Here is a 12,179-nt window from a genome sequence, read left to right on the forward strand (position 1 = left end):
AAGGGAGAAGGGTGGACAGAGAAGAGATGGATTGTTCCCAAAATCTTGCCTACTTTACAGTTCCACCCTTCATTGCCTCTTCAGTAAGATGGAGGGATAGAGAAAGCAGGGAGAGAGAGCAGTGCCCTCCCTATTAGCTATCACTCCCCGACCCAACTCCTGTGCTGGTGTGGGTGTGGGTCATGACATGAAAACCTGGGTCATCCAGGGCCTCTCCATACCCATAACTGTTTCCATCCCCCAGCGATCTTCCACCTCCCTGGCCCATGTTCCCCTGTGCCCCTACCACAGGGGCCCAGCTCTATTACCAAAGTAAATCTCCTGTTCAAAGGTGTTATCTGTGCAGTAGGCAAACTTTCCAGCTCGGGGAGTCACCTGGCGAAAGTGGCCCTGGGTTTGGGGCTGGGAGAGGCTCCTCTTTTCATGGATATCCTCAGTGGTCTTCTTGTCAGGCATGATTTCAACTGTCTCTGCTTGTTGGAAGTAACTGGGCAATCTTGGCAGGGGTGAGAAAGGAGGGAAAAGGGGGAAAGAGTAGGAGGTGGATCCCCTTTTCCATTAAATCCACAGCTTGTTCCCTTTCCTCTTTAAGCTCCGCTGCTATACACGTGAGCGTCGCAGAACACCAATGTTTAACTTTTAGCCTTGTCGCCATGGTGCCAGTTGAATGTGGAGCTGTCAGAAGGGCTTGTCTACAGCCGCCCTGCCTGGCTCCTGAAGGATCCACACCTTCTGCATCCACCAAGCAGCATGGCAGAGTGGCTGTGCTCCAGCATAACCCTTTTTAAACATTCATACCCTTGGAGGCCGCATGGCCTTGGGGAAGGGATCCTCCCTCCTTCGTCATCTCACTCTGTCTATTCTGTGTGTGGTTATTTAACGTCCGTCTACCTGCTTGTGAACAGGCTGTAAGCTCCTTAAAGGTACATGTCTGTGTCTATTGCTTTTACATTGTATTCCTAGCACTTTGCAGAGTACCTGGAAAGTAGCAAGAACATAATTTATATTTGTCCAATAAATGAATAAATAAATGGATTTCCACTGATTTTTCATTCACTCTTGGAAATCAGGGATAGTGTAATAGCTCCGGTGTTTCCTCTAACTATAAATGAGGTGGAAGCAATCTAAGAAACATGTAGTCATCTTCTTCTCTCAGGTTGTCTGGTTCTCTGTCCTGCAGCTAGTCAGTGTTTGAGTCAGTGACACACTGGTTCCTTATTCAGAGTGAGGCAGGACCAAACCTCAATGCTATGAGGTTCCTGCCTTCCTCACTCCACCAAGGATACATTTCTGGGAGCACTTGGTTGGTAACTACACCAGCAGTCTGATGGCAAAGTCTGCTGGAGAAGGTTGAGAACCAATCCCTTTAAGAGCAGTGGTTCCCAGCTGGGAATGACTTTGTCCCTCTTGGAGACATTTGGCAGTGTCTGAGACATCTTTGGTTGTCACAGCTAGGAGGTTGTGCACTGGTGGGTATGAGCCAGGGATGCTGCTAGCATCCCATAATGAACAGGGCGGTTCCCACAACAAAAATTATCCAACCCAGAATGTCAGCAGTGCAGATTGAGAAACCTTACTTTGCAGAGCTCTCAGAGAGCAGGCCGGTGGTGGAGAACATGAAATTGATGGGAGAGTGCATTCTAAAATTGGGAGTGTGAGTCCCCCTGGGAGTCCCTGAAGGGGAGTCAGGGATTATCAAGGGTGCACTTGAGGCCCTGGCCAGTATACCTGTAGTAAACAGGAAGTAGCAGTTCTGGTTTCTTCTTTTCCTGTGGGGGCAGGATGACACTTTGATCCTCAAACTCTGCTGCCTCTTCTGCCTCCAGCTGTTTCAGGAGCTCCAGGTCGCTGGCAGAGGTAAGTTCATCCCGGATGTGACTCCAGTCATACTGCTGTCGCAGGAAGCTCTGCCACTTGTTGGGGGATGCCCCAGGCCTTTGAGGACGCTTGTTCTGGATCCATCGGGCTGTGCGCTTGTTCAGCTTTTCCAGCACAGTGGCCTCCCATGCTCTGGCCTCCTTCTCAGGAGGCAGAAGCCAGGCTTCTCTTTCCTCCAGGTTCACATCTGGAGAAGGTGGCCGACCCAGCATATCTGGATGCATGCAAGGATGATGGATGAGAGGGCGGGGTGCTTCCCGGACGGTGCTGGCTGGCTTTGATTTCTTCAGCTTCTTTTCAGGATTGGCAGAGCTTTCTGTCTTCACAGCCAGGGAGGTGTCTTCTGTTAAGGGACTCGAGGAACCCAGGAACTTGAAGCGAACGGGTTTCCGAGGCTGGGCCTTCCTGATCCGGGGAGTATGGATGATGTCATTGGTGTTGTAGAGGTGGTCAAAGCTGTACTGGCTATAAGGAATGCTGGGCAGTCCTCGCTGCCACACCACCTCCTGAGAGAAGGTAAGGTTTGCAGCAGCCATTTTCAAATATTGGCTCTTGCGGTGTAGACAGTACTGTGAGCTGAAGAAGACCATAGGCACATTGGAGACAGAGGCATACTCCTCCTTGCCTTTCAGTTTTGAGTAGTTTAAAATCATGCCCCATCCCAGCCGTGGGGGCAGTGACTGATAGAAGCAATGGGGGAGAAAGATCTTTCCCTTCTGGGTCCTGGTCATACTGCGTTGTAGCAAATGCCTCCTTCCACGCTGCCTGGCCTAGAGGCAAGGCCTGGAGATGAGACCTGGCACCTGTTAAGGGAATGGGAGGAACTGATGAGAGCTCTAGGGCAGCCGAAATTGGTAGCCCATAGCAGTTCAGAAAGAGAATAACTTGAAAAACAGATGGGAAGGGGGTAAGGAAAAGCCATGTGAGTTAGAAGAACAAAAGAAGAAAATGGTACATCCTAAATATTTCATGTATCAGACCCTTGTTTCTGGTTCTTACACTTGTTCCCAAAGCTCAGACCCTCATCTCCGTGTGAGGGATGACTGCTTTTCAGCAGTGTCCCATGCTTCCAGTTTGTCTTCAAATGTTGCTTTCTTTTGTTCAAAAGGCTTATAGCATAAAGTTCAGACTATTCAGCATGGCATTCAGTGTTCTCCATGACTTTGGCCTCAGTGTATGACTCTGTCCTGGCGTATAACCTCTGCTTGAGCCAGTCCAGTCTCCTGGCTGTTCTCTGAGTATCCTCTCTCCACATAATGGAGCTTCCTTCTGTGTCCTCCACATGAAATGGCCTTTCATACTTGACACAAATTCTATCCAATTTCCAGGCCCAGCTCAATTTGTCCTGCTCCATAACTCTTTCTTGACCTATCCAGGCCACCAGGTCATACCCAAGTTTATAAATTACTCCTGTTCTGTACCACTTACTTTAACTGTTAATCCTATGACACCTTGCATTGTTAAATATTTGAGACTCTAACTCCATTGCCCAGTGACCATGTCTCCCATGTCTTCTGTCTTTCAGAGTCATCCAGCACACCTATTGCTACATAGTTTTTATTGTTAAAATATTTAATAGCTGTAGGCCGGGCACAGTGGCTCACGCCTATAATCCCAGCACTTTGGGAGGCCGAGGCGGGTGGGTCACCTGAGGTCTGGAGTGTGAGACCAGCCTGGCCAACATGGTGAAACCCCGTTTCTACTAAAATTACAAAAAATTAGCCGGGCGTGGTGGCATGTGCCTATAATCCCAGCTACTTGGGAGACTGAGGCAGGACAATCACTTGAACCCAGGGCGGGGGAGATTCAGTGAGCCAAGATCATGCCATTGCACTCCAGCCTGGGCAATAAGAGCCAAACTCCGTCTCAAAAAATAAATAAATAAATAAATAAATAAATAAATAAAATATATATATGTATGTATGTGTATATATATTTAATAGCTGTAACGTATTTTATCAAATAGGTAAATGGTTTTGACTCTTCATGAATTATTGGATGGGTTGTTTCCAGATTTTAGCTAGCATGGCAAACATTGTAGATAACAAATGCTTAGATTTAATGTTAGTTTAGTTTTGTTTTGTTTTCCTTTTGAAGCATTCGCTTGGCCTAATAATGATAGTTTTGGAATACCTCGCTGAGGGTTTTATGTAGGGAAGATATTATGATCTTCATTTCCTATTTTAAGAAGCTGAGGTTCAGAGAGGTAGGTAAATTGCTTCAGATCACATAGCCCGTAAGCAGAGGAGTCAGGTTTCAAACCTAGCCTGCTAAATCACAACTCTGGAGCACTTAACCTCCATGCCACACTGGCCATGGCCCAAGCACCACTCCCTACCACTCACTTTGTTGGCCTTGCCTCTCCAAGGAGCAGGTAGGCATCCTTACGTATAAGGATGAAGGAGAGACCATTATTCCATGTCTTTCTATCCTGCTAGTGTCAACTCCTGCCCTGCATCCCAGGTGCCCACACAGACCAGATCTGACTTGTTTCTCTTTCCTCCTTAACACCCAGCACATAGCCTCTCTCCCTAGGGCATGATTTCTCTTATTGTCTTCCATGTGTAAAAGTGACCATATTGTATTTCTTTCTGTTAAGGGCAAGTTCTTTTTGTGTGTGTGTGTGTGTGTTTTTTTGTTTTTGTTTTGTTTTATTTTTTTGAGACAGGCTGTAGTTCTGTCACTCAGGCTGGAGTGCAGCACTGGCATGATCATAGTTCACTGCAGCCTCAATGTCCTGGGCTCAAGTAATCCTCCTACTTCAGCCTCCCAAGTAGCTGGGACTACAGGTGCATGCACCACCACACCCAGCTATCTGTTTTATATTTTTAATAGAGATGGGGTCTCACTATGTTGCCCTGGCTGGTCTCAAACTTCTGGGGTCAACAATCTGCCTGCTTTGGCCTCTCAAAGTGCTGCAATTACAGGTGTGAGCTACAGTGCTCAGCGAAGGCTCCACTTTCATCTAGATGCTATTAGGCCAGAATCGATAACCTCCCTCAAATTAAGTGACACATGATTAATATGCTATCACTCCAGGACTTTTTGTACATAAGGCTAAATGTAATTGCTTCATCTCTTCACAACCATGAAGGCAATGTCTTCATGAAGGCAAGTTAAGAGAAAGAGGGTGGTCACAAGATGATGTTTTCTCCTGAAACAGTGGCTACTCCCACTGGCTAAAAATGGAAAGGCTGGAGCAAGATGGCCAAACAGACCCCTCCAGCGATTGTCTCCATGCAGGAACACCAAACTGAACAACTGTCCCTGCAAGAAAAGCACCTTTAGGCTGGATGCTGTGGCTCACGCCTATAATCCCAGAACTTTGGGAGGCTAAGGCAGGCAAATCACTTGCAGTCAAGAGTTCAAGATTGGCCTGGTCAACATGGAGAAACCCCATCTCTACTAAAAATACAAAAATTAGCTGGGTGTGGTGGTGGGGGCCTATAATCCCAGCTACTTGGGAGGCTGAGGCAGGAGAATCACTTGAACCTGGGAAGCAGAGGTTCCAATGAGATGAAATAGTGCCACTGTGCTCCAGCCCGGGCAACAGTGAGACTCCTTATTTTAAAAAAAAAAAAAAAAAAAAAAAAAGGCATCTTCATAAGAAACAAAAAATGAGTGATCACAGTACCTGGTTTTCACATCGTATCAAGAAAACAGGCACTGAAGAGGGTGGGAAAGACAGTCCTGCATCGCCTATGCCCCCCTCCCTCACCCCTGGCACAACAGCTGGGAGAGAGAATCTGTGCATGTGGGGGAGGGAGAGGAGTGTGGGATTTTGCATTGGAACTCACTGCTGCCCTGTCACAGCACAGCACTACACTGAATAGAATTCTGCTGGCTCCCACAGAGGACGCATTTAGATCAGCTCTGGGCCAGAGGAGAATCCTCAGCCAGAGTGGGACAGACCTGAGTCCCCAGCTGGTTCTGCCACCAGCTGACCAAAGTGGCCTGGGGCCCCGAATACACGAGTGACAGTCAGGTCACAAGACTATATTCCTTAGGCAAACCCTGGAGCTGCACTGGTCATGGAGGCAGGGGACTTTGGGTGTGTATGACCCCAAGTGACACCAGCTGTGGTGGCCAAAGGAGTGCCTGCATCATTCCTCCCCCAACTCCAGGCAGGGCAGCTCAGGGAGAGAGTCCTTCCGCTTGGGGAAAGGAGAGGGAAGAGTACTCAAGGAGTACAAACTCAGGAGACTTTGTCTTGCAGCCTGAGTAGCAACTCAACCACAGGAAAATAAAGCACCAGGCAGAATCCCGAGGCTCCTGATTCCAGGCCTTTGCTCCTACACTACGTTTCCAGACCTACCCTGCGCCAGAAGTGAATCCACTGCTCTGATGGGTCAGATTTATCCTGGCAGGATTCACCACCTGCTGACTAAAGTGCCCTTGGACTTTGAGTAAATATCAGTGGTAACTAAGCAGTTCTGGCCACAGGTCTTGGGCAGGATCCAATACTGTACTGGTCTGCAAAGCTTCAGGTGTGACTCAGTGCACTACCATCTGTGGTGGCCATGGGAGTGCTCATGTGACCCCTCCCCCAACTCCAGGCAGCCCAGTGGGGGGAGAGATTCCTGATTGGGGGAAAGACAAGAAAGAGAGAGATGTTGCCTGGGTAACCAGGGAATTCTCCGTTATCTTACCCAAAGCCACCAAGGATCCAGGAGTATCTAGGAGTTGGCAACAGTTGCAGGGGTCATAGGCTTAGGGCACCCCCTGGCACACATCAGCTACAGAGACCATAGGCTTAAGTCACAACACTTAATCCCCTTTGAATATATAGAAAGCCTTGTCAAGGAGGATGGGTACAAATAAGTCCAGACTGTAAAGATTGGAATAAATACCTAACTCTTCAATGTCCAGACATTGATGACCATCCACAGCATCAAGAACATCCAGGAAAACTTTATTTTCCTGGATGGAAATGGACTAAATAATCCAGGAGTGACAGAGATATGTGAGCTTTCCAGACAGGGAATTCAAAATTGTGGTATTGAAGAAGCTCAAACTTTGAGATAACACAGAGAAGAAATTCAGAATTCTGTCAATTTCAAAAAGAGATTGAAATCATAAAAATCAAGCAGAAAGTCTGCTCTGCCTATGGAGTAGCCTCTAATCCCAGCACTTTGGGAGGCCGAGATGGGCAGATCACAAGGTCAGGAGATCGAGACCATCCTGACTAACTCGGTGAAACCCCGTCTCTACTAAAAAATACAAAAAACTAGCCAGGCGTGGTGGCGGGCGCCTGTAGTCCCAGCTACTCAGGAGGCTGAAGCAGGAGAATGGCGTAAAACCCGGGAGGCAGAGCTTGCAGTGAGCTAAGATCCGGCCACTGCACTCCAGCCTGGGTGACAGAGCAAGACTCCGTCTCAAAAAAAATAATAATAATAATAATAAATGATAATACTCTCATCTTTACCAACAGATTTTGATTCTAAAGTTCTGAGGTGGAGTCCAAGAGTGTGCAGTCAGCTTCTGGGGTGGCGTTTGTTAGATATAGTTTTTTGTTTATTTATTTATTTTTGAGACAGGGCCTCAATCTGTCACCCAAGCTGGAGTGCGGTGGCACAATCATGGTTCACTGTAGCCTTGTCTCCCAGTGTCAAGCAATCCTCCTGCCTCAGCGTCCTCAGTAGCTGGGACAACAGGTGCCCACCACCATGCCTGGCTAATGTTTTAAAACTTTTTTTTGTAGAGACAGGGTCTTACTATGTTGTCCAGGCTGGTTTCAAACTCCTGGACTCAAGCGATCTTCCTGCCTTGGCCTCCCGAAATGCTGGGACTGCGCCTGGAATAGATATGGGTAAGGAACCTTTTGCATCAGACGTTTGTGTCCTGCTCCTAGAATGTTGATTCAGTATGCTGCAAGTGAGACCTAGAAATCTGCATTTTCACAGGCTCTCAGGTTTAATACACATTACATTTAAAGAAAGCACAGCCCAAAGGGTGTCAGTGGGGTGTATGAAGGAAGCCTGGTTAGTGGAGAGAGTGGGATTAGGGAATAGCTGCTTAACCTGGCTTGTTTCAAATCCCCCTTTCTCCGTTTTATGCCCTCAAAAAGTTCCCCTCATTTTCCCCCTCTACTTTCTAATGTCTCACCACGCACTCACACAGCTATACGGCTGTGTCTAGAGATTGCTCTGGAAACTCTGCTATAAAGATGACCTGGTCTAATGCCTTGATTTTTTTTTTCTTTTTTTTTTTGAGACAGGGTCTCACTCTCCTGGAGTACAGTGGCACAATCAGGGCTCACTGCAGCCTTGACCTCCTGGGATCAAGCGATCCTCCCACATAGCTGGGATTATAGGGACATAGCACCACTCTCGGTTAAATTTTTTCTGTTTTTTTTTTTTTGTAGAGATAGAGTCTCACTATGTTGCTCAGGCTGGTCTTGAACTGCTGGACTCAAACGATCCTCCCACCTTGGCCTCCCAAAATGCTGAGAATATAGGCATGAGCCACTGCACCAGGCCTAATGTCCTGATTTTATAAATCCCAAAACGGGGGCCCAGAGAGAAGAGACAAAATTAAGATCACCATACTGGTTAGTATCTGAAGTAATACTGACTCTTTTCACACCTAATCCAAAGGTTTTTCAGCTACCTCAGGTTGCCTCTCATCTTCCAGGGGACGCCATCCAGCACCTTTCAGACACTGGCAAAGGAGCAGTGTTTCAAAATTACTTTCCAAATGGCCTCCTACAAGGCAGTCCTCAGAGAGAAGCAAGGTTCTGCATCTTAAGCCTTCCTTGGTTTCTTAGGTTCCAAAGCTGTTTCTATCAGTCTCCAAGCAACCAACTCTTTAGAATTCCATGAGTCTACTCAGAGAACTTATGGGTTCAGTCAGGGGTATCTTCAACTATTTATTAAATTTCCTTCTTTGTAAACTGAGCTTTGTGAAATTGCATCTTATTTATGGTGGTTTCATGGATTTTTTGGTCTTTTTTTTTTTTTTTTTTTGAGACAGAGTCTCACTTTGTCGCCCAGGCTGGAGTGCAGTGGTGTGATCTCGGCTCACTGCAACCTCTGCCTCCCGGGTTCAAGCAATTCTCCTGTCTCAGCCTCCCATTACAGGTCACACCACCACACCCCACTAATTTTTGTACTTTTAGTAGAGACGGGGTTTCACCACTTTGGCCAGGCTGTTCTTGAACTCCTAACCTCAAGTGATGCGCCGCCATGGTGAAACCCTGACTCTACTAAAAATACAAAAATCACTGGCCATGGTGGTGCGTGACTATAATCCCAGCTACTCAAGAGGATGAGGCAGGAGAATAGCTGGAACCCGGGAGCCAGAGGTTGCAGTGAGCTGAGATCAGACCACTGCACTCCAGCCTGGGCGACAGAGCAAGACTCTGTCTTGAAGAAAAAAAAGAATTAAAAAAAGAAAGGTGGCTGAGTGTGGGGTGGCTCACGCCTATAATCCCAAAACTCAGGGAGGCCAAGGTGGGAGGATTGCTTAAGCCAGGAGTTTTGAGACCAGGCAACATAGGGAGACCCTGTCTGTACAAACAGTCTAAAAAATTAGCCAGGTGTGGTGGTGCATGCCTGTGGTCCCAGGTACTCAGGAGGCTGAGGTGGGAGGACTGCCTAAGCCTGGGAGGTGGAGGCTGTAGTGAGCTATGATTGCACCACTGCACTCCAGCCTGGATAACACAGTGAGACACCCGTCTTAAACAAACAAACAAACAAATACTATGCATAAAACTGCAAGGCTCAAGAAACAACAGTTTGAAGTAGTTAGATGTGTGTGTTCTTTGATTTTCATGTCTCATCTATTTTGCTTTTTTTTTTTTTTTTTTTTAAGAGATGAGGTATTGCTCTGTTGCCCAAGCTGGTATTGGGCTCCTCCTGGGCTCAAGCAATCTCCTGCCTAGGCCTCCCTCCTAACAGCTGGAACTACAGGCATGCACCACTGCACCCAGCAACTGGGGTAGTGTTTGACTAGTCTTTTTTAAAAATATGTTAATATCTTGGCAAAAAGTATATTTATACTGTTCTCTAACCTTTTTTCATCAGTTTCATGGAAAAATGCTCATCATATATTCTTATGCTATATAACTTTAAACGGTTACACTGCTTTCCTTTATGACATCACAATTAAACCAGTTAAACCAAATTCATATTGCTAACTTGTTTCTAACTTTTCTCTATTAAAATGATATGATAAGCATCCTTGTAGCCAAATATTTACACAATTCATGAAGCTTTACTTAAAAGAAATTCCTAGACGTGGAACTGTGAGTCAGAGAGAATGGATCTTTTATATATTTTTGCATAGATTGCCATGAAAAGGTCATACCAGTTTATACATCCACCAATATATGAGTTTCTTTTCCAAATCTTCTTCAACATCCTGTGAGAGACAGTTAAAGCATAGTTGTTCAGAGCCCAGGCCTGAGAATCAGATTTCAAAGGTATGAATCCTCTCCGTTTTTCTTTATCCTTCCTTTCTTTTTTTTTTTTGAGACGGAGTCTCGCTCTGTCGCCCAGGCTGCAGTGCATTGGCGCGATCTTGGCTCACTGCAAGCTCTGCCTCCCGGGTTCACGCCGTTCTCCTGCCTCACCCTCCCGAGTAGCTGGGACTACAGGTGCCTGCCACCACGCCTGGCTAATTTTTTGTATTTCCTTTTTTTCAATAGAGATGGGGTTTCACCGTGTTAGCCAGAATGATGTTGATCTCCTGACCTCATGATCCGCCTCCCTTGGCCTCCCAAAGTGCTGGGTTTACAGGCGTGAGCCACCCCGCCTGGCCCCTTTTGCTTTTTAGAGACAGAGTCTTGCTATGTTGTCCAGGTTGGTCTCAAACTCCTGGCCTTAAGCAATCCTGCCACCTCAGCCTCCAAGTAAACTGGAATTGCAGGCAGGAGCACCTCGCCCAATTTCCACTTTCTTTCTTTCTTTTTTTTTTTTTTTTTGAGACGGAGTCTCGCCTTGTCTCCCAGGCTGGAGTGCAGTGGCCAGATCTCAGCTCACTGCAAGCTCCGCCTCCTGGGTTTACGCCATTCTCCTGCCTCAGCCTCCTGAGTAGCTGCGACTACAAGCGCCCGCCACCTCGCCCGGCTAGTTTTTTGTATTCTTTAGTAGAGACGGGGTTTCACCGTGTTAGCCAGGATGGTCTCGATCTCCTGACCTCGTGATCTGCCCCTCTTGGCCTCCCAAAGTGCTGGGATTTACAGGCTTGAGCCACCGCGCCCGGCCTTTTTTTTTTTTTTTTTTTTTTTTGAGACGGAGTCTCGCTCTGTCGCCCAGGCTGGAGTGCAGTGGCCGGATCTCAGCTCACTGCAACCCTCCCGGGTTTATGCCATTCTCCTGCCTCAGCCTCCCGAGTAGCTGGGATTACAGGTACCCACCACCTCGCCTGGCTAGTTTTTTTGTATGTTTTAGTAGAGACGGGGTTTCACTGTGTTAGCCAGGATGGTCTGGATCTCCTGACCTCGTGATCTGCCCGTCTCGGCCTCCCAAAGTGCTGGGATTACAGGCTTGAGCCACCGCGCCCGGCCAATTTCCACTTTCTAGCTGTGCGATCTTCAGAAAATTAGTTAAATTATCTGGGCCTTAATTTACTAATAGGATTCTTGTAAGTATTAACAATTAGTTACTATTGACAGGTGAAGAAGGTGGGCTTCTGGGTTAGGAGGACTTGGAGAACTTCTCTGTCTAGCTAAAGGATTGTAAACGCACCAATCAGCACTCTGTGTCTAGCTAAAGGTTTGTAAACACACCAATCAGCACTTGGTAAAAAATGGACCAATCAGCACTCTGTAAAATGGACCAATAAGAACTCTGTAAAACGGACCAGTCAGTGCTCTGGAAAACGGGCCAATCAGCAGGATGTGGGCAGGGCCAAATAAGGAAATAAAAGCTTGCCCTGTCACCAGCATCGGTTTGCCCAGCTAGCAGCCCCAAGGAGAGTGGGTTTTCTTTGCTGTGGGGTCCTTTCGGTGTTACGCAGTAAATGTTGCTCTTGCTTACTCTTGGGTTCGTACTGCGTTTAAGAGCTGTAACACCCCGAAGGTCTGCAGCTTCAATCCTGAAGCCAGTGAGACTACGAACCCACTGGGAGGAACAAACAACTCTGGAGTGCCCCGCCTTTATGAGCTCTTAACACTCACTGTGAAGGTCTGTGGCTTTACTCCTGAAGTCAGCGAGATCACGAACCCACTAGAAGGAAGAAACTCGGGACACGTCTGAACATCAGAAGGAACAAGCTCCGGATACACCATCTTTAAGAACTGTAACATTCACTGCGAGGGTTTGCAACTTCATTCTTGAAGTCAGCGAGACCAAGAACCC

General features: G+C 47.1%; 1 protein-coding gene across 4 annotated transcripts in view; it reads right to left on the reverse strand.

The window, feature by feature from the left end:
- The window catches only part of HEATR4 (HEAT repeat containing 4), a 52,852-nt gene extending 40,747 nt beyond the window's left edge, over positions 1 to 12,105 (reverse strand). For all 4 annotated transcript variants that reach the window (XM_037984684.2, XM_037984683.2, XM_037984685.2 and 1 more), the window contains exons 1-3: positions 11,999 to 12,105; positions 1,729 to 2,681; positions 309 to 496 (exon numbers count right to left, since the gene is read on the reverse strand). In XM_037984684.2, the coding sequence (XP_037840612.2) occupies positions 309 to 496; positions 1,729 to 2,609 (1,069 nt within the window). In that variant the 5' untranslated portion in view covers positions 2,610 to 2,681; positions 11,999 to 12,105. The remainder of the gene's footprint in view (positions 1 to 308; positions 497 to 1,728; positions 2,682 to 11,998) is intronic.
- Between the last annotated feature and the right edge of the window lie 74 nt (positions 12,106 to 12,179).

Source organism: Chlorocebus sabaeus, chromosome 24 (genome assembly GCF_047675955.1).
Source record: "Chlorocebus sabaeus isolate Y175 chromosome 24, mChlSab1.0.hap1, whole genome shotgun sequence".
Lineage (NCBI taxonomy): Eukaryota > Metazoa > Chordata > Mammalia > Primates > Cercopithecidae > Chlorocebus > Chlorocebus sabaeus.